The 20,570-nt window shown below is 38.4% G+C and overlaps 1 protein-coding gene across 6 annotated transcripts in view; it reads right to left on the minus strand.

Annotated features, from left to right (window-relative positions):
- PPP1R12A (protein phosphatase 1 regulatory subunit 12A) overlaps positions 1-20,570 on the minus strand; it is a 93,594-nt gene that overhangs the window by 24,919 nt on the left and 48,105 nt on the right. For 4 of the 6 annotated variants that reach the window (XM_081928740.1, XM_081928742.1, XM_081928741.1 and 1 more), the window contains exons 4-13: positions 17,975-18,134; positions 17,277-17,421; positions 14,462-14,536; positions 12,869-12,957; positions 12,089-12,246; positions 9,800-9,918; positions 4,659-4,871; positions 3,560-3,777; positions 2,196-2,363; positions 1,612-1,785 (exon numbers count right to left, since the gene is read on the minus strand). In XM_081928740.1, coding sequence (XP_081784866.1) covers positions 1,612-1,785; positions 2,196-2,363; positions 3,560-3,777; positions 4,659-4,871; positions 9,800-9,918; positions 12,089-12,246; positions 12,869-12,957; positions 14,462-14,536; positions 17,277-17,421; positions 17,975-18,134 — 1,519 coding nt within the window. The remainder of the gene's footprint in view (positions 1-1,611; positions 1,786-2,195; positions 2,364-3,559; positions 3,778-4,658; positions 4,872-9,799; positions 9,919-12,088; positions 12,247-12,868; positions 12,958-14,461; positions 14,537-17,276; positions 17,422-17,974; positions 18,135-20,570) is intronic. The other 2 variants (XM_081928744.1, XM_081928745.1) reach the window with 2 other exon arrangements.

Below are 20,570 nucleotides of genomic sequence, written 5' to 3' on the forward strand. Positions count from 1 at the left end.
GCAACACACATGCAAAACCTTGACACACTGGTGAGAGTGAAGAAAGAAACTGAATGCCTGAATTTTGAACTTCCTTGCTTTTTCAGCTCCTCTCAGGCTTTTTAACTATAGTGTTTTTTAAAAACAACAACCCACACTTGTTGCAATAAAATTTAGTCATTACATACACCCTGCATTTAATCCTAGATATATTATGCAACTTTTAAAGAATAAAGTTGCCTGGTTCACCAACTTTATTCCTATTATTTCCAGACACGATCCTTCTTCAAAGCATACAATGTGCATTGTGGCAATACTTGATTTGTCTTCCACATTAAATTGATCTTTAAAAGGAACTAAGAATGCAGTCTCAGAGCATTCATGTTTGTGTGCATTTATGCCAGAACAAACTAAGAACATTGCCACACCTTAAAAACATAATAGGTTAAAGGGCATGGGCTTTCAGAATAACAACCTACATCTTCAGATGAATGAAACAGGAAGATAAGCTGGTTTGTGTATATATACTTTGAAAAGGCCTAGGTTTATTCTAAATTCTGGTGTCTCTTCTTCTCCACACCAAAATATACATCCTCTTCTCTCCCTCCCTAGAATATTTTGTGAGGTCAGTGGACAGGCAGGTTTGTTTGTTTGGCAAGATCAAATGGTCCCTAATATGACACTTTGGGCTGCTTTGACCATTCTTCAAAATAGAATACTTGGCTCTCTGTATCGAAGGCCACTTCCTAAAGAGATATTGTGCGCCACTTTCTATATCTAGAGTACCTGATACATCTACTGACGTGTATTTACAGGCATTACAGCAGCCTTTTTGCCTTCTTTATTTTTTTAAAAAAGCTTTTTCTTATTTCTGAGAGGGGAAATGCACAGCAAGTTCAAACCATAGCATTTTCCTTAACACACAAAGTCACTTGGGAAGAAAGATGACAAAAGGGATTTGGGGCCCAAACGACACATTTCCACAGGAAAAACCAGAAAACATAAAAACAGCAATGTAGAAGAAAAGGTCTCTCAGACACTGACATGGACAACTTGTTGCATTTACGTTTATCACGGTTTAAATACATATGGTGCTTGCATATTGGCCAGAATCTTATATGTTTGGAAACAGTTCTTCCCATCTAAACAGCTAATAAATTCTTCTCACAATTCATGAAACTGAAAAACTTTCCTCAATTCTCTACAGATAAAGAACTGCTGTAAATGTGGAGACAGTGAACATGCATACCACTCTCTACCTTAGTTGGGGTTTTTTTAAAGTGGCATAGAACCATGGGAACTAGGTGAACAGGGAAGATGAAAAATGACTTCCCATTTTTAAAATTGTATTCCCTGTTTTATTGTATTTTTTATTTTTTGTTGGAAGCCACCCAGAGTAGCTGGGGAAACCCAGCCAGATGGGTGGGGTATAAATAATAAATTTTTGATGATGATGATGGTGATGATGATGAAGATGATGATGGAAGCTGAGGCTTGTCTACGTGTTTCCCATCACATATATTACATGTGGGCAAAATATCAACGTATCTACAATTGTATTAATGCATCTGTTCACCTCACACTAATGAATCACAGCACAAGTGAAGTATCATTCTCAGAACTTTTACACACCTGCGTCTCTCCCTGACCTCTGAAGTTGAGGACACAGTGCCAGAAGTAGTTGTAGTCAAGGCTGTGGTAGTCGCAGTATTTACAACTGATGGTGCAACAGGAACGGTCACTGCCGTAGGAACATTGTCTTTGTCTCTCTCAGTACTATCCTCAGCCCATAAACGATTTGAGGTACTATAGCATCATAGCAACAACACAAAAAGAGAAAAGGAAACAGCTAAACAATGAAAGCACTTTACTAAAACAGTGTGATACAAAGGGATGGATTTTTTCTTTTTTAAAAAACATACAAATTTGAGATTGGTTTTGCTACAGAAGTATCTACATAGCTCCTGGGCAGCTTTACTAAAAGTAAAGCTTTGACGATATTTTCACCCCATTCCTATATATTATTTTGTACCTGTTTACAGACATGCATAGCTATTGCTTTATAATGCAAGCTTCATTTTAAGCCAGATTTCATACTGACCACAGGTAACAGCAAAAATGAAAAAAATCCAGAGCCCAGTACCTTCTACACAAAAATGCATGCACATACATAAAGCACACAGTGGACATAACACAAACAACATTGATGGTCCCACCTGCTTTGTATGCCTGCTGTTGCTGAACCCGTTGTAACCTTTGTAGCAGTGCTTGTGCTGGAAAGCAGGCTTTTCTGAAGACCAGCTGGGGAGGTAACTGTTGATACTGACGTAATACTTGGAATACTAGAACTAATCAAGTCATCTTGTCTTCTACCAAAGGAACCACTGAAAAGTCATTTGAATTTTCAAAAATAAGCACTGTGTATTTATTAAGTTATAAATCACCATCCATTCTTCTACCAGTTTGATGAGCCCTCGATTTCCATCTACTGAATAGCTCCAGATATTTGTAAAAAAGGTAAGCATAATTACAAGAACTCTCATTTCCCTCTCATTTCCATAAAAAGACTACAAAGATTGTATACCCAATTTTAACATCATACCAATATATCTGCTTGCAGTCTTAAGGTAAAGGTACCCCTGCCCGTGCGGGCCAGTCGTGTCCGACTCTAGGGTTGTGCGCCCATCTCATTTAAGAGGCCCGGGGCCAGCGCTGTCCGCAGACACTTCCGGGTCACGTGGCCAGCGTGACAAGCTGCATCTGGCGAGCCAGAGCAGCACACGGAAACGCCGTTTACCTTCCCGCTAGTAAGCGGTCCCTACTTATCTACTTGCACCCGAGGGTGCTTTCGAACTGCTAGGTTGGCAGGCGCTGGGACCGAGCAATGGGAGCGCACCCCCGCTGCGGGGATTCGAACCGCCGACCTGACGATCGGCAAGTCCTAGGCGCTGAGGTTTTACCCACAGCGCCACCCGCGTCCCGCTTGCAGTCTTACGGCACACTTAATAGCACTGTGTTGTTGCTATTACAGCCCATCACTTACATACAGAAAATCTAATTGCTGATTAAAAGTATCATCAACTAAAATATATGAGCCAAGCTGAGTCTTACGACATCACTTACTCACACCAAGAATGACCATCACTGAAGGGAAAGGATGCTGCCACAGTTGCTTCATGAACAGTTTAGCATTAAGAGACAACAAGGAAGCTGTTATAAGAACTGACAGTGCAACTTTTCTGGAAGCAAATAACTGAAGAAGCTGTGACTAGCAGTCTTCATCCATTTGGGATTGGAAAACACCAGAACCATAATTCCCCAAACACTGATTTCCTCTTTTAGTTGATGGCTTTGTAGTGTTTATCCAATGAAGCTCTCGCCATTTTCAGGTAAATAGCTAATGTATAATACACAAAGCAACTACACCTAACCTTCTTTTAAGAACATGAATATTGCTGTCCTTTATATTACTATTTGAAAATGAAGACAGTATAAAATTCATTATGTACCACCATGCAGTTCTATAAAAATACCTGGAATTCTTTATACTTTTAACATCTGCAAAACATACACTATTTACCTTCTTTGATAGGTTGTGTTTAGTGGTGAAGATCCTTCATTTGAGATATTTTTCTTTGCATCTTCTTCCCATTTTCTTCTTGTGTAAGAACCACTACCTCGTATTAAACTGGCTGATGTATCCCTGTTTTCTTTCTCTTCAATGTCAGATGTACTGGCCAGCCGTCTCGGAATTGTAGGAGCAACATATGCAAGCCTAGTTCCTTTTGTATCTTTATCCTGCAAGAGACATTTTTTAAACAAAGTTTACAAGTCTGACTTACAATTACGATTTTTGAAAGGTCAACTGCATGTGTAGCAAACATGACCCCAATTTTAATTACACACACACACACACTCCCATCAATTTATGGGCCATATAGAGAAAAAGTGTTAAAACAGGCACACTGTTTCTAGTCCATGCGTAAAAATAAGCATCTAGCAATAAATCTTCTAAAGGGAGGCTGCCACTTACACTTTACATATTTTACTGTAAACAATGTCAAATAGAAACTTTGGCATTTGAGAAAACAAATAATTAGTTGTCAAACCTGAACTAAATTACACAGAGCCTAACACACATGACAGATAATTGTACAGAATTATGCTTCCTACACAAGTTGTGTGGAAAGTCTGGCCTTCCCATCACTGAACTACACTGAAAGTGATCTACTACAAAGAAAGAAAGAAAGTAGTTAAACCTTGTACACAGAGTAACCACACATTAGGAAGCATCTCCTATTTGAAGGATGGAAAAAATGCCACACCATTCTTGAAAGCACACCCTTTCCCCCCGGAAACTTTGCCCAAGGAACGAGATGAAAAATGCAGAAAGACATACAAAGATCACTGAACCCCTGTCTTTGATGAACGGAAATCTTTCATGGTACACCATATACCAACTACTAATGCCTCTTAAGACTTCACCAGGAACTAGGCGTATAAGTTCATGATTTGTCTTCACAGCTTTTAGGAGTAGAAACTTTATTCCATGATATGTGGAAGTCAGAATTTGGTAAGGAATTCATCATCTTCAGACACTGGTCTTTCTTTTTTAAAAAATAAAAAAACCATCACCATCCATAATTTAATTAGGTTGTGTGTTCTGGAAAAAATGTTACCTTGTCTTTGTTGTCTAATGAAGAGGACAATCTAGGGCTTGAAGCTGATCGCATAACTCCTGTCGGATCCTTTTCTTTCTGTGTTTCTTTGCTAGCTGTAATCTCTGCCAGTGCCCCATAACTGCCAGTCTTTCGAAGACCTAGTCTCCATGAAGCAGGAGACTCATCTTTTCTCTCTTCTTCTTTGGGAGAAACCTTAGTTGAAGTTGGGAACTGTAAAACACAGGGTTGCTTTTCTGTAACTCTTGTTCTTCCAAGTGTCCTCTGTGCAGTCAAACATTTGGAAGTGTACATACACAGGCCACAAAATGAGTAATTCCACAACTTTGACAGGAATGGAGTATGTCTGTGCCCTTCTCGCTGACATATTTGCCCTTGTGAGCATGAACCATGGGGTTAATGTATTTCTCCGCAGTTCACATGAGATCACCACTGGTAGCAAACCACAAGTAATTTTTAAGACAAGTTGAGTTTCTATGCTAGAGAAGGAGGGTAGGATGTGCAACTGCACAGAGCACACTTGGAGAACAGGGATTACAGACAAGCAACCCTGTTATCTCCTTCGTGATCTTTGTGAAGTCCCACATTTGACAAGCAAGTAAGCAACATTGTCTAGTACAGATTCATCCACCATGGACTCTAGACTCAGGGAAAGCAGTAATGGGCCTTGGCATTGCTTCACTCCCTTCTTATTGAATTCCAACACTGCCCCAGATGCAAAGTCACTTTTGGTGTGTTTAGGTATTGGGGAAGAATGCTAGCCATTCATCTGAACAGCTCTCTTTTTACTTAGCTTTGTACTCTAACACAATGGTTGTCCATTGTGAAACATGGTTTAGAGCAACATGAACTTTCGATTTCGCACAGCTGCTACAGAAATTCACCCTGAACCTTGCTGCTTACCACTGTGTTCTGTTCAGCAGCCACTAATATTCCTTGCAGAAATGTGCTCTGACCCAAAACCTAAGTTCCAGTAAGCCTCCTTCATGAATCCTTCATTAAATCTGCTAATGCCCAGGTTGTGGCCTTCCTCAAAATAGAGGCAAGGGAAGGAATTATCTTTACTACAAGGTATACACTTCTTAAAACCTGCCCTATCACCAAAAGTCATTTAATTTAAACTGTTAAATAAGATAGCAGGGGAAGGGGGGGGGGTACTGGGAGAAAGATACAGAACCTGCCATGTCATCCAAGGTAACACAATGCAAAGCTTGCTAGCTGCAATATTTTGTGGCAGTTAAAGACATTCACCCAACCTCGGATCATGTAGATGAGGGCAAACATGGCTGCCAAGGTAATAGGTATAAGCAAATGACTTCTGTCAAAGCCTAAGAATTTCTACATGGTGGCCTATGTTTGCTCACAGCAGAAAGTGGGACTATACAGAGGTCACAGAAGAAAGACACATTCTCAACCTCAGTATTTTTAATTCCAGAATTCCATGCTTCATGGTATATTTCAAAATGAAATTCCCTATAGATGTATATTGTTTGTATGTGGAAAAGGAAGCAAGACCTCACACAATTTCCTGGGCAAGTTAATAAATTCCAAACACTTGGTAAATCAACTTTTCAAAGGTTAGCTTTGTAAACATTACACTATAAACTACAAATTAACAATGAGATGCAAAAGAGACACACCATTTAAAATCATGCAGCTACAGTGCCAATATTTGAATTAACACTTGTTATTTTGCAACCTGGAGGGGTAAACCACACACAGAGCCCTCACCAGAGACTTTTCACCTTTACTGGGAACAAGAATAATGCCAGTTTTACGTAAGCCCTGCCTCCATGATGCAGGATCTACAGAGTCCACCACAGGCATGATAGCAGGAAGAAAGTCATACTAAAGCCAATTGGACAAGACATATAAAAGAGATATAAAGATTGAACAAAAAAATATGTTGGCCTTTAATTTAAAATTCTACATGTTTTAATCCCTATTTACTTTTTACAGAACTGCAGTAAAAGCAGTCAGCTTTTTTCAGCACATATTCACAGAATTATAGCTATATATGAGCAGAGATGTGCAAAAGTCAGAGGAGGTCCTATCTTTGACCTTTGAACAGGGAAGCAGGAAATTCAAGAGGGATATAACTCTAGCCCTTCGTATTTTTTCTCTTGTGAAAGAAAGCAGCACGGAGATTGGAAAGGAAGAGAGGGGTAAAGGCATATGCACTGGAATGGAGAAGCAGAAGGAAAATGAAGAAAGGAAACAGATTGAAAGATAGGCAGTATGTTTCTTTTGCACCCATACTTTAGGCACCAGAACTCTTATCTATGCTTGTAATTTAAAAAGCATGAAAATTAGTACTTGTGCTTAAACGGGCGGACACACCTCTGTTCCATGACTACTTTCCTTGTTATTCCTTTACATGATTACTTTAAGACAGGGTGAGAGCAGAATCAGCTGTGCAGTACATGAGTAACCTCACAACTGTTTATACATTTTCTTACAGGCTTTCTTTCTCAAAAATCTCAGCCAGACACAGATTAGGGTACCGAGAAAAAGGACTTTCCGGTGGCAGGCTAGATAAGTATTTGTGGTCATTTATGAGAATATACACATGTACATTAGGTAGGTAGGTAGTAGATTAGATAAATATATATAACACCAATGGGCTATACTCAGTTTTTTATGAGTAGAAATCTGCTCTCACAGTGGGACTTTGCTACTCATGAAAAGTCTCTCCAGATGGTCACAGGATTTTCAGAAAGGGTCCTGGTGGAAGGTGGAAGCTGCCCAAAATCAGGTAGAGGCAGGTTGCCAAGTAGGAAGTTACTTGTATAAGCTACCTTCATCTGATTGTGGCCAAGTCCTCTTTCCTACTGCAGTCCTTCTCACCACATCCAAGGTGTTTTCCTGAGGGTCCCCCAAACAACTAGATTTTTGAGGGATCCATTTTATAAGTGGACTTTCCCTCAGACAGGACTGACTACAATTCCATAGTTGAAATAAAAACATAATTTTATTTCATAGTTGAAATAAAAACATAATTTTTTCACATTTAAAATGAAAATACAGGAAAATCTATAAATTTAGGTCAATGAGCATCTTGGCTTCTGTAATAATATTACTCATTATACTGAATTGTGCTAGCATTCCTCTAATCACATATATGGTGGTGATTCATTCTTCCCCACTTTCACCTTAGGAGAGTTGGTATTTCAGATCAACTTGTAACTGCCTGTTACAGCCTCACAACTCACTCATGCCATGCCTCCTCTTCCCTGCCAGCTCTACACTGCTGTCACTGTTTCAGAATTGGTATTTCACAACAATATTGTAAACAGTTGTTACAGCACCAACACTCATCCATATCACGACACCTCATCCCACCAGCTCCACGCTGCTGCCACCACCTTCTCACACAATCAATGTGGGATTCTCCTAGATATTTGTCCAATCAAGAAAAAACAGCAGGGAAAGAAATATACAGCCTCCTCTGTGTTAAAAAGGTGGCTGCATGTACAAAGCTGCAGTCTTTCTTTAATGAAAGCAACCGGTTAAATACTAAATTACAAGACTCTTTTGGAAGATATAGCTTCAGGGCTTTTTGATATGTTTTTTTTTTTATCATCTATGCACACCTTTCTGTAGAAAGATACTCTACAAGGTGTTCCATAAAAATATCTATTGTGTGAATTTGTTCCTTGAAAGAATCCCTTATTCCTTACATACCTGGCAGGTCACTGCAGGGAGAACTTCTCCTGCAAGACCCAAATATCTCAGAAACCAACTCAACAGTAACTCAGAGCAGGGTTTTAAGTGTGGCTGCCCTTGTTCTGTGGAACAGCATTCTTGTCGAGATACGACAGGCGCTCACTATCTGTACTTTCTGGAAACAATCAGATGTTTTTGTTCCAACAAGCCTTCTCAGCTGGATGAACAGGTCTCTGCCACGGGTATCTATTTGGTGTCCCCCCCCCTTTTAATTCCTTTTTAATACTGTTTAAAATTGTTTTAGCTGCTTATATTGCATTCTCTACAGCACCTTGAGACATATATGGAAGGTGAATAATAAATTAATAAGAATGAATTTTAAAAATTATGTCTCAAATTCTTATTTGCAATTTAACTGAAAATATCAATTTGAGGCTTGGGGGAGGCATTAACTCATATCTAGTACTTGACCTGAAGGTGCATCTTAGGAGGAAAGCACTGCAGGTCTTAAAAAGAGAGAGCTCAAAATCACAGTGTAAAAAAAAAAAAATACTCAGCCAACAAGTATTAAAACTAGATCTTTCTCTTGGGATAGCACAACAAGCACAGGTATTTACTGACTATTCCTCAAATGATGCAAACTAAGAATTTTTGCAGAATTGACATCATCTCTATGCGTTCTAATACAGAAAGCTAACAAAGTAATTAAAAGTGACCAACTCTGTTTATTCTACATGAAGTTTGCCCTCTACATTTTAAACAACCTTCCTGACTAAGCCAAAAGGATGAAAACCACATTTGTTTGAACACACACACCAACTTCATGAACGGCTATATGTAGACTACAGTAAACTAAGGTGGTAAAGCCCCAATCTCAAGCAAAAAGAGGTGTACAAAAAAAATAAATGATGTTTTTATTAAGCCCAATGCATTTTTTAAAAAAAACCTCTTCTTCAGGGAACTCTTGAACATCAAATCTGAGCCTGGTATCTGGAGTTACAACTTGCTCCCATTTCAAATGAACATGCCATAGATTATATCCAATAGGCCCCCCTCTTTGATTGGAGGCTTTCACAAAAAGAGAATGAAGCAATTTTGCCAATTCCTGTCAGCTTCTATGCTATTCCCACCCAACTGTCTGAAGCCGATTTGGGGGAAAGATGGAGGGGGAATTGGAATTGGCAAAAATGACCTCCCCTCCCATCCGCTGAGGAAAGCTTCCGCTGGTCAAAATGCCTTCAGCAACACCACTGGATACAAGCCTATAATCTTATTTGGCTTAATATCTGAAACCTTGAGAGCCAGCGTCAGTCAGTGTAGGCAATACTGAGTTAGATGGGTCAATGATCTGACTCAATGTAAGGCAGCTTCCTATGCAACAGTTGATCAATCAAGGCATTTTAATACTGCGAAGAGCTCATGATATAATGTGTACACTTTACTCTTAACTAAACAACCGAAACAAACTGTTTTACCTTCTTAATGGGGGATGTAGGTGTCACTTGACCAGTAGTAACTGATGGTGTTGTCACAGCTATAGGAGCAGCTTGCACGTTGGTGGTATTTGAATTATTTGTTGTAGGTTTGTTCTTGTCTGTAAATAAATCATTTAGAGGATAAAGTAATTCAAAATCCATTTAAAGATAACTAATACTTTTTACATTACAGAGGCCCATTCTGCACAATAAAGTTTACAGGCACCGGGGGTAGGGGGTGGGGTAGACACTGCCCAGAAGATACACCAAGTAACTTCAGGTTTTGTTCCAAACTATTTGAAAGTATACTTAAAGAGCACTAGTAGTTGGAGAAGATGATCAGGCTATGCATCTAACTACAGTGGTACCTAGGGTTAAGTACTTAATTCGTTCCGGAGGTCCGTTCTTAACCTGAAACTGTTCTTAACCTGAAGCACTACTTTAGCTAATGGGGCCTCCCGCTGCCGCCGTGCCGCCAGAGCACGATTTCTGTTCTCATCCTAAAGCAAAGTTCTTAACCCGAGGTAATATTTCTGGGTTAGTGGAGTCTGTAACCTGAAGCGTATGTAACCAGGGGTATCACTGTACTTTTGTTGTGGAACACTACCCCAAAATAAATCAATCAATCAGTGTTTTCCTGCTATGAGAACAGTAGCTCCATAGAAGAGCACTGAGAAGCATGGACTTGAAACAAAAAATTCCCAGCTATTTTAGTTTTTAAAATGTTTCTAGTCATTATGGCTATAGACAAAATTGTAAGGCTATGAGAATAAAAAAATCACATGAAATATACGAGAACTGAGAACCATGATTCCCCATCATCTCTGAACCTGGATACAATTTCATTAGCACCACTTAAGGCAGTACTAAATATATACCACAATGAAAATAGTTTTATAAAATCATTTTAAAATACAGAAAATCTTCTGCAATAAAAATGCTTACAAATTATGGGGACAATACTGTCTGACACCTTGTGCACATCCTCACAAGCCTAACACTGCATGCAGTAGAAGCAACACTACCAGGGCTGGTGGGCGTTGACCATTTAGGAGCCTTCCTCCTTCTGTTTTATTAAAAATATTTTCACCCCATCTTTCCATTTAAAAAAAATACACACTTGGCACATGGAAGGGAATGGATGTGGAGAGGGGCTGGAACTTCCCCAGTGTCTGTTTAAAAATACAGAGCTGTGTTTAAATAACTGTACTTTAATAACAGTTTCCCAAGAAAATGCAGTGGTGTGTTTGCTTTTTAGTATTTCTCCACTTCAACAAGGGAAATTTAAGCCCTTTTAACAGTCCAATGTTTATTTCTCAAATCACTCAAAGCTCCTTTCATTTAAATATTAAATTTAAATTCACACTACACAAAATATACACCAGAGCAGGCTCTACTCCACCTAGAATATTCCAGGTTCCAAAACATTTTATTGTGAATCCACCTTTAAATGAGTAAGAGGGAAAGGAGAAGGTACAAATTTGGAACACAGAGATTCAGCTCCAGGGAAAAGCCTAAGTTCTCTAGCATGCCAAATAAAGTATGATGAAAGCCTTGTTGATATTTAAAAACCTCTAAGTTTACATAAATTAATTCTTGTGTCACAGTCATATTTTCCTGGCACAAGACTGCATAGTAGCAACAAAGAAAACAGAGTAATGAGAGTCATATAACTCAAGAAATGCTGAAGTGATGAGTCTGAAACTTTTAAGCTGTTAGTGGAAGACATGCATATATATTAAATTGTGCTCCTCCAGCTTATAGCTGTTATTTAAGTGAGATAAATAGATCCCTTTTGATTCACTATTTTAAAATTAACCTTAAAATGTGTTTAAAAAAACCATGAGTATGAGGAAAAGGCAAGGAACAGGGGCGTTTCTAGAATCTGCATGGCTGAAATTGCATTGTCGTAGTGCTATTTAGCTTTCTGATGCAGAATCTGAGTTTTTCACAGCTAATTAGCACATTCTTGACATCTTCCAGATAAGATATATATAGATTTATTACATATTAATTCTAATAGATGTACCATGTGTGAGTTTGCTCTGTACAGTTTCTAGTTACTGTATTACCACATTAAAGTTTCTGGACAATCAAGTGACATAAAGATAGTTAATTTTGTTTAAAATGACGTATCTCGTGGTTTGCACATTAATGAATTTTATACTTGTCCCTAAATGACCTCCAAACTCCAAAGAAGCATGAAGTAATGAGGAAGTAATCCAATGGTGAATTAAACTAAACTGAATTTAAAAGCAATTGTAGAGCAAAATTGTAGTTCTATAATACCTGTTTCTGCTTCAGATTCGGAGTCTTCTTCCTCATCTTCTTCACTAGAGCAACTGGACTCATCTTTCTTTCCTTCTTCCTCTTCATCAGCTTTTTCTTGCTCTAGAGACTCAATGTTTGATGCATTCTTATCTTGCTCAATGATCAAAGTCTCTTTACTGGAACAACATTGTTTTGAAGCATGAGATATTTATTGCATTATTGGCTTCAGAAAAAAAGATACCAGGGTGGGCTGTGACAGGAGCACAGATATGGACTCAGTGTTATTATGACAACTCCACTCCTTCCTATGTTTCTTCAGTACAGGTAACTTGCCTCTTACATGAGGGTTCAGTTCCAGGGCTCCATGTACATATGCAAAAATGAATAAAGACAAGAATCCCCAGGACACACTCCCTCACCGCAAGGTGGAGGGCTGTCTATCTGGCTTCCGGAAGGCGGTATGAGGGCTCTGCCTCCTGCTGCCTTCTCAAGGCCCAGTAAGCACTTGTCCAGCTTTGGGAAGAAGGTGGGAGGGCTCTAGGACCCTGCTAGAGCCCTTGTACTGCCTTCCCAAAGCCAGGCAAGTCTGGGATCACAATTTTGCACAGGTGTGTGTGAGGGGGGATTAAATAAATGGAGGGTGGGTTTCCTCTGCTCTATTTATTTCCCCGCCCACCCATGCAAAGCTGTGATCGGTAAAATAAGTGTAAGACCAGTTACCTATACCTTCTCCAAGTAAACATGTAACTGTCTTCAACATTCCCCCTACACACAGTTTATTTTAACTAATCTACTTACTTTTTAAACGGTTTTTGAGATTGATTATTGTCCATGTTTGCTGTAGATTCAATAAGGGGTGATTTCTTCTCCTTTTTTTCACTATGAAGCTTTAAGAGATATGAAAAGATTCAATTAGATTTCTACAAGTGCTGATGCAAACACAAAAATATTTCAAGTCACCTGAAGCAGTATAACATAAAAAAAGCATTTACAAGATTAAGATCTCAGGACAAATGTTAAGTGACAAATATTAAATAGCTATGTAATAAACTCCTTTAACATTTCAACATTGCTAACACGTTTTAAAGACGATTAATAATAACAGCTGTATTTGCACATCACACTAAACTATAGCTGCAGTTAACCTTTGTCTCCCCCTCCACATTACACATGGCTGGGGAAGATGACTTTGGAAGCTGTTACTTTCAGTTTTCTTTCCTGGCCATTTGCCATGTTTCCCGCACTCTGTACTCAGATTAATTCTAATTATTGTTAGTTTAAACAAGCCAGGCTCAGAAATGAAAATGGCTTTCTTGAAAATGACTGAAGTAAATGTTAAAACACAATTTGCTACACCAGATGACATAATTAAAAATTAGATAATTAAAGCCCAAAGTAGAAGCTACCTAAATTCTCCTCTCAGTAACTTGGGGGGCGGGGCGGAGAGAACTCTTTAAGCTATGGCTCATGTGATAAACAAATGTGGCCAATGTGTTTCAATCTTTGAACATTTCTGAATTAAAGCATCAGAAGCAAAATCCGCAATATCAAAGTAACATCATTTGATACAGTGTAAGGCTAGGTATACTGCATAAATTTCCTTTTCAGTAAGATTTCTCATTTACTGTGTTTTCTTCATCATAAAAATTAGCACAAGGACACAGAAATTGACTGTGTCCAGGTTTACAAAGGAACATCCTCAGTTCATTCACACTTCTGATAAAATATGGACTCAACCACTGAACATATGCCAACTATTTTTTAAAAGGCCACCACCAGGACGTTCAGAACTACTCATCTGCACTTTCATGAATGGGAGCGCATGCAGGAGCAAAATTATGTCACAGTCACTGCTGCTTCCCATTCAAACTTTTAAGTCCCTGAGAGATTAAAAGTTATTGCTAGGCATGCAGAACCATCACTTAACCTTCTTATTCGGAGGGAATTTTATAGCTGCTCATTAACAGCTCCAGTAGTGCTTCCCTTCTGGTGTAAAGTAATTGTAGAATTTTAGTATGAGAATCCTCACGCTCAGAGTTCTGGTTACTACCTAACTCTCTGCATAGTGTGGGAGAGTGGTAATGGGAAAGAACATCAGTGCGCTATTCATGTTTTAAAAAAATACCAAGCACCTATTCCATAAAGTGAAATACACATAAAATAAAGATTATGGTCTTTGGCTAAAACAAGACACTTATGAACTGAACATAAAATAAAGAATAGGCTTAGTGGTAGAGCACAATGCTTTGCATTCAGATAATCCCAAATTCAATCTTGGTATCTTCCATTAAATATCCTCAGCTTAAGACTCTGGTAGTCAGAGTAGACAATACCAGGCTAGACAAACCAATGATCTGATTAGTTTGTTCTCACAGTACTGAAAGAGCTCACCATATTTTGTTTCTTTTGAAGTTCTTCTAAATATCCTAAAATGTCTTCATCTGCTACATCAAATGCTGTCTGACCCTGCAGGAGAAATAAGCAACAAAATTAAATTATGGTACCATTATCTTGTCATACAGGAAGGGAGTATGCCACCAAGCTAAGCCCAACACAAAGAATGGGCATGAAGTGTGCACTTTGGGGGCATGAAGGGAGAAGAGTTTAATGTGAAGACTGACTTTTATTATTTAGACAATCGGTCTAAAGTAGACCATCACACTACATAGCAATTCCCTTCTTCTACAGTTACTAAATAATGGGAACCATGGGGACTGTTTCAATCAAAGGGCCACAAATACAGTCAGTTTCAAGGTGATCATTCTATTGGCATGTGTCAAAATTGTTCCTTTTGTGTATGTCCTGCAAATGACTGTAAATTGGACAATAGTTTCCAAGTCACAGGAAGTAACAGCTCCACATTAGTCCAGTATAAAGTAGACTGTCACTCCTGGTGATTTGGAAAATTTAGTTTCTATTTAAATTCCTGTAGACGTTCAGGAAGTTAAAGAAGGGGAAATGATTTACTTAAAACACTTTGTTCATGTCCAGACACTGAGTTATAAAGAATTCTCCAAATGAGTAAAGGAGTAAGGCAAACATGTTAAGAGTTTTCTTGGCTACTGCTTGTTTCTCTTATGTGTGAGAGCCTTAAGAGAAAAGGTTACAGTGAGCAATTTTGAATTTAGATATACCTTTAAGATAGAGATCTTAAATAGAAAGTAATATGTTGGAAATAGTCCTCACTGAGTTAACTAGAGAGGAATACACTTTCTTCGCCTATCCCATATTTATTTAACCTTCTTGGGAAGAAAGTTATTCTTCTCGTTTCCCCTTTATACATCACATTATACTCTAATACAGTACAACTTACTACAAAGTCTGCCAAATTTGCACACAACTTTCTTATGCCACACCTCTAGCAATGTTCTGTTGTAGCTTGTCACTCATCTTTCAACTCAATGCCTTACATCATACATACTGCTTATGGTTGATTGATTTTATCCAATGGTGGCATTGCCTCTGCAGAAAGACTTCCACTCACACAAGGACAAGACAAGCGATTTTTGCCAATTCCTCAGCTGATTCTCCCCCCAAAAGCTGTACTTGAAGATTTGCAACTATTTTATAATAGAAGGGACATGCCAAGGATTGCAATAGCAAGGGGGATTGGTAAAATCTTGGTGTCCTGAGGGGTGAGGGCAGTTTTATGATACAGCTCACAAATCATGAGTTCAAAGGAAAATTAGAGCTGCAACTCTTTAGCAAACCTTAGAAGCTTATTTGAGTCCCAGCCTTTAGAGATGTAAAACAGTTCCATTAACAAAATCTACTAGTTGAATAATGTCAAGACTGCTCATAGACAGATAAATCTCCTCAAAACTGAAATGCCACCCTCTCTCTCCCCTGAGTATGACAGCACTGTGATATGAGTGTCTAAGCTTATTGCAAACTTTGTAATCGAGTGTAATGCTTTTCAAAATAAATCTTCATAAAAAGTTTAAGATACAGCTCTTCTCTGTAAATTTGGCTGGAGTAGCAGTTCAGAAATACTTGTTTCCAAATAGGCCCATAGGGTGGGGAAACAAGATAGGAGATTTGGCAAGGGGCTGGAAAAGCTTCAACAAAGGGAGAAGAAACCAGATGGTGCTTATAAGAATGAAAACAAGACAAGACATGCCATCAGAATTCATTCAAAAATCTAGCTCCACTTGAAACCTTCAGCCAACAGATCTTTTACTTTAGCCATTCAGTCCTTATATTCTTCCCTGCGCAATCACCTACATTTGTTTTAACACATTTTAAAATAAAAATCATTGGGGAAAGATGTGTACTTTTGTATTTTAAAATTAGAACTACTCAAGATACAGAAAAGGACTTTCTGGAATTATGCAGTTGTTTCCTGAACAGTATGTTCCCCTTAATGAAGTAAAAATGTGTGTGTTTAGTAACTGTACTTAAATGAACTGATTTCTTGCATTTTATTAAGGATTAAAAATTGGTTGCATTCATCCAGGCCTGTCCTTCCAAGCGGAATATATTAGATCACCTGAAGAGGCAAGCTACTACTAAATTTGGAGACATGCTAGGATTTTTATTTATAAGCTAACTAAGATACGGAAAACATCTGGCCATGATAAAGAATGACTTCAGCCATACTGTATTCTCACACTGATACACAATACAGTCAGCAATTATCTAAGGACATTAAGAGCTGCATCACACAAAGCCCTATACAGCTTGGGTCACAAGTGTGTCTCCCAATGTCTCCCATCCTCAGCTTTAAGATCTGTGGAGGGGTGATTGAGAACTGTTTTTGTACATTATGGCTTTAACAGTAAATGCAATGATTCTAATACCCAATAACTCAAATTGTGTACAAACTGCTTTATAATTATAGCTAAACCATGATTTAAATAAGTACTTCAAACAATAGCAAACTAATAAAGTGACTTTTTATTTCATTATTCTTTATAAAGTATTTTTAAATGATCTCACTGCAGCTCAGATGCACATCTGAACTGCCAATGGTCACATTAAGGTAATCCTTTGGTGAAATTCAAATATATATTTATATAGCAACTAAAAATAGTTCAAATTTCAAACCAGCATTTTCTTTTTAGACAGCTAGGATCATTATAAATTAGTTTCACTTGTTTCTAAGATGTACAGCTAAGTAGCAATAGCAAATACAGAATTCATAGCCCACTTTTAATGAATAGATCAGTAACAACACATTTTGACAAAGATTATGCAAAAGTCCTACCACTTTGTTGACAGTCTCCATATCGCACAAGTTTTCCACTAATATTCGACATGCTTCTTCTTTACCCCAATGAGCAGCCGCATGAAGTGGTGTCCAGCCATCATAATCTTTAATATTTACATCATAGCCAGCTTGTATTAAAAGCCTGAATAAATTTGATAAATTAAATTAAAAACAGCAAAACAACTGAAATAAAGTGCTATAAGAATTTTAAAAACTGAAGGATTTGCTGACATTTTCAGAGCATTGAACCATGTGAAGGGTTTAGTGAGCATAGAAATTGCATTACACTGGTACCTTGGTTCCCAAACAGCTTTGTTGTTGAACAAATCAGCTCTCGAACACCACAAACCCGGAGGTAAGTGTTCCGGTTTGCAAACATTTTTTGGAAGCCAAACGCCCAATGCGGCTTCTATGACTTCTGCTTGAGTGCTCGAAGCTCCTGCAGCCAACTGGACGCTGTACCTTGGTTTTTGAACAGTTTTAGGAGTCGAACGGACTCCCAGCACAGATTAAGTTCAAGAACGAAGGTACCACTGTATTTTCTCACATGGACCACCATATTGACTAAAAAGGTTGTACACAGAAAGACTTTAAAAAGTCACAATTTTAACATGTAAACCAAGGATCTGCAGAATAGTCTAAACTACAGAAATTTGTAACTACAAAGTGTGAATCTGCATTAGAAATTAACTTACTTTAATACTTCTGTATACCCTTTAGCAGCAGCTACATGGAGTGCTGTGCCACCAGATTTTGCATGCCGAACATCATTTATATGACCACTGTTAAGCCACTGTCTTGCATCTCTAAGCATTATTCGTTCTTCTTCTTTACGAGCTGCCTCTATATCAACCCCTGAATGGAAAGAAATATTTTCATTTCTAAATATGTACATAAATTCTTATTCAAATGACATAAACACTGACACAAGATATCACAGGAGCCTCGCCCAGCATTATGGAAGCTGACTGCAATAATCAGCCGCCTCTGCTCCACTTCGGAGGGAAAGAGAAATGAGGAAGGGCAATGGTACTCCTTCACCCACTGAACCATTTCAATACTGTATTACTTTTCATAAAACAGAATATATAATGCCTTGGCAGAGTCATGGGCTCAAAGTTCAGTGTGGAAACAGGACCAGTAGCCATGCATTAACATACATTTTAATATAGCAGAAAGCTAGCACGGAACTACAACAGGTACTCAAGTTGAGCCACCTAATGATTTCGCAGCATTCCTGGGATGTATGTGGTGTGGAAGAGAGGAAAGTAGGAGCAATGCCAGTCTGTGCCATACACTGCTGGAGGTGGCATTCCCCCCAGAAGAGTCAGGGCATCTCTTGAGAAAAAGAAGACCTAGATTGGTTGGATCCTGTCCAGCAAACTGGTTGAGCCAAGACATCCAGCATAAAAGCAAAGCAAAACTGCAGGTCAGAGAGACAAAGGTCATAAAAGGTAGTCTAGATGAGTATGATATTGGTGGGAGAAACAGGTAAAAAAACTTGTGTGGATTAGGACCTGGGAATTCCTTATTTCCATACTCTTCATTTCCAGAAGATACAGCTATCGTCTTCAGTGTTCTCTAGTTTCCATGGCTAGGCAGCAACTCTGAATGCACTGCCTGTGAAACTAAATCACAATATAACAGTTCTGGTGGTCTACTTTAGGGCATCTCCCCCACCCCTGGAATGGGAATTAGTTCCTTCACCTACAGAAAAACCTCCCATGTCCAGCTCAGGTTAAATGGGAGGGTGAAATGTATTATAGATTCATTCATATTTAAAATTATCTAATGTTCAACCCTTCCATGTAGTGAAAAAAAATATGGCCATGCCAGTTTAAACAGGCAAAAGACATAAGACACAAAGGAATACAAAAGAAAAGTGGGTAGAGAAAGGCACAATACCTCAAGGACTGTCTTTTCCCACATGTACTAATCTGGGGTTTGCATTTGTCATCCAGGGCCTTTTTCCATTTGCCCTCTTTTCATTGGTGCCCCCCCTCCACGTTCTGCAGGGAGGCACACCTGGCAATATCATTATCTATTTTTAGGTGTCAGGAAAGAAACATTTCTTTAAACCCAAGCTTTTGTCCTTAATTTGGAAAGTATTGTGTGTATTTCTGGCCTCTTTATTATCTAGCTTTGTCATGTACGTTGGTTTTGGTTTTATACATAGTTTTAATGTTTATATTATTTTGTAAGTTGCTTCAGGTCACTTTTTATTTAAAAAAAGCAAATAATAAATGCAATACAATGATTATTGTTATTGTTATTATTATTTTCAAGCGACATCCCTCAATCAATTTATGCATGTAAACTGGCGTAAGTTAATAAGTAACTCCAAAAATTCATATATCCATTGTGCATTGAGAATCTCATATTTATATATTTTAATATTTAGCATTGTTTAAGAATACAAGTTTAAGGTACAAAGTACATTCTAAGAATGGTCCACAGATGGCAATATTGCATCTCTAGCTCAGTGTTAAATTTATTCCTTTAAAAAATGTTATTTGCTCTCTCTCTCAGGTACACTACAAAATCATTTTACATAAATGTTGGGGGGGGGGGACTAATTAGCTACCTTTACTAGTTAGTCAGCTGAAACGTTTTAGCTTAATTCTAAAATATATTGCTCAGGATGCATTTTAAAACATTTCAAAATTCTAATTCTCAGCATTTGTTAGCCTGCCAACAAGTATTGCTGTGTCACAAGCTCTGGGCACTTACCAACCTAGCATAATCAATCTTTAATGCTTAAAGTTGGAAAGAAGAAAGAGTTTAGATACTGACCAGTGGCAAGTGAGTAAGTCAGCTATGCTATGGTTGCCATTATTTCTAGAAGTAAAATTCAGGACACAGAAGTTGGTGAGCTTTTGGGGAGGAACTGTTGAGCTTTCTTTAGGCATTTTGCCTATTTTCCTAAATTCCCCCCGGATGCTATTTTCAGCAGTTAAATCCCAGACATGTCCGGGAAATTCCAGACATATGGCAAACATAAGCTATGCAGTTACTCCTTTAAAAATCCTCTCCTGACCCAGAAGACTGTAATAACCCAGTCATATCACTTTGGGGGCAAGATGCTCAAGCAAGTGGCGGTTGTCTAATGTTAATCTCACTTGCTTGAAACATATTATCTAGATCCATTTCAATCCTGTTTCAGGTCTGGATTTGGCACTGAGAGCCTTAAATTTCCCTGATGCATGACCTCTGTAAAGAGACACAAATGGGGCTTTGATCATTCTCTTCGATCTTTTGGCAGCTTTTGATACCATCAACCAAGGAATCCTT

Source organism: Podarcis melisellensis (genome assembly GCF_964234715.1).
Source record: "Podarcis melisellensis genome assembly, chromosome: 10".
Lineage (NCBI taxonomy): Eukaryota > Metazoa > Chordata > Lepidosauria > Squamata > Lacertidae > Podarcis > Podarcis melisellensis.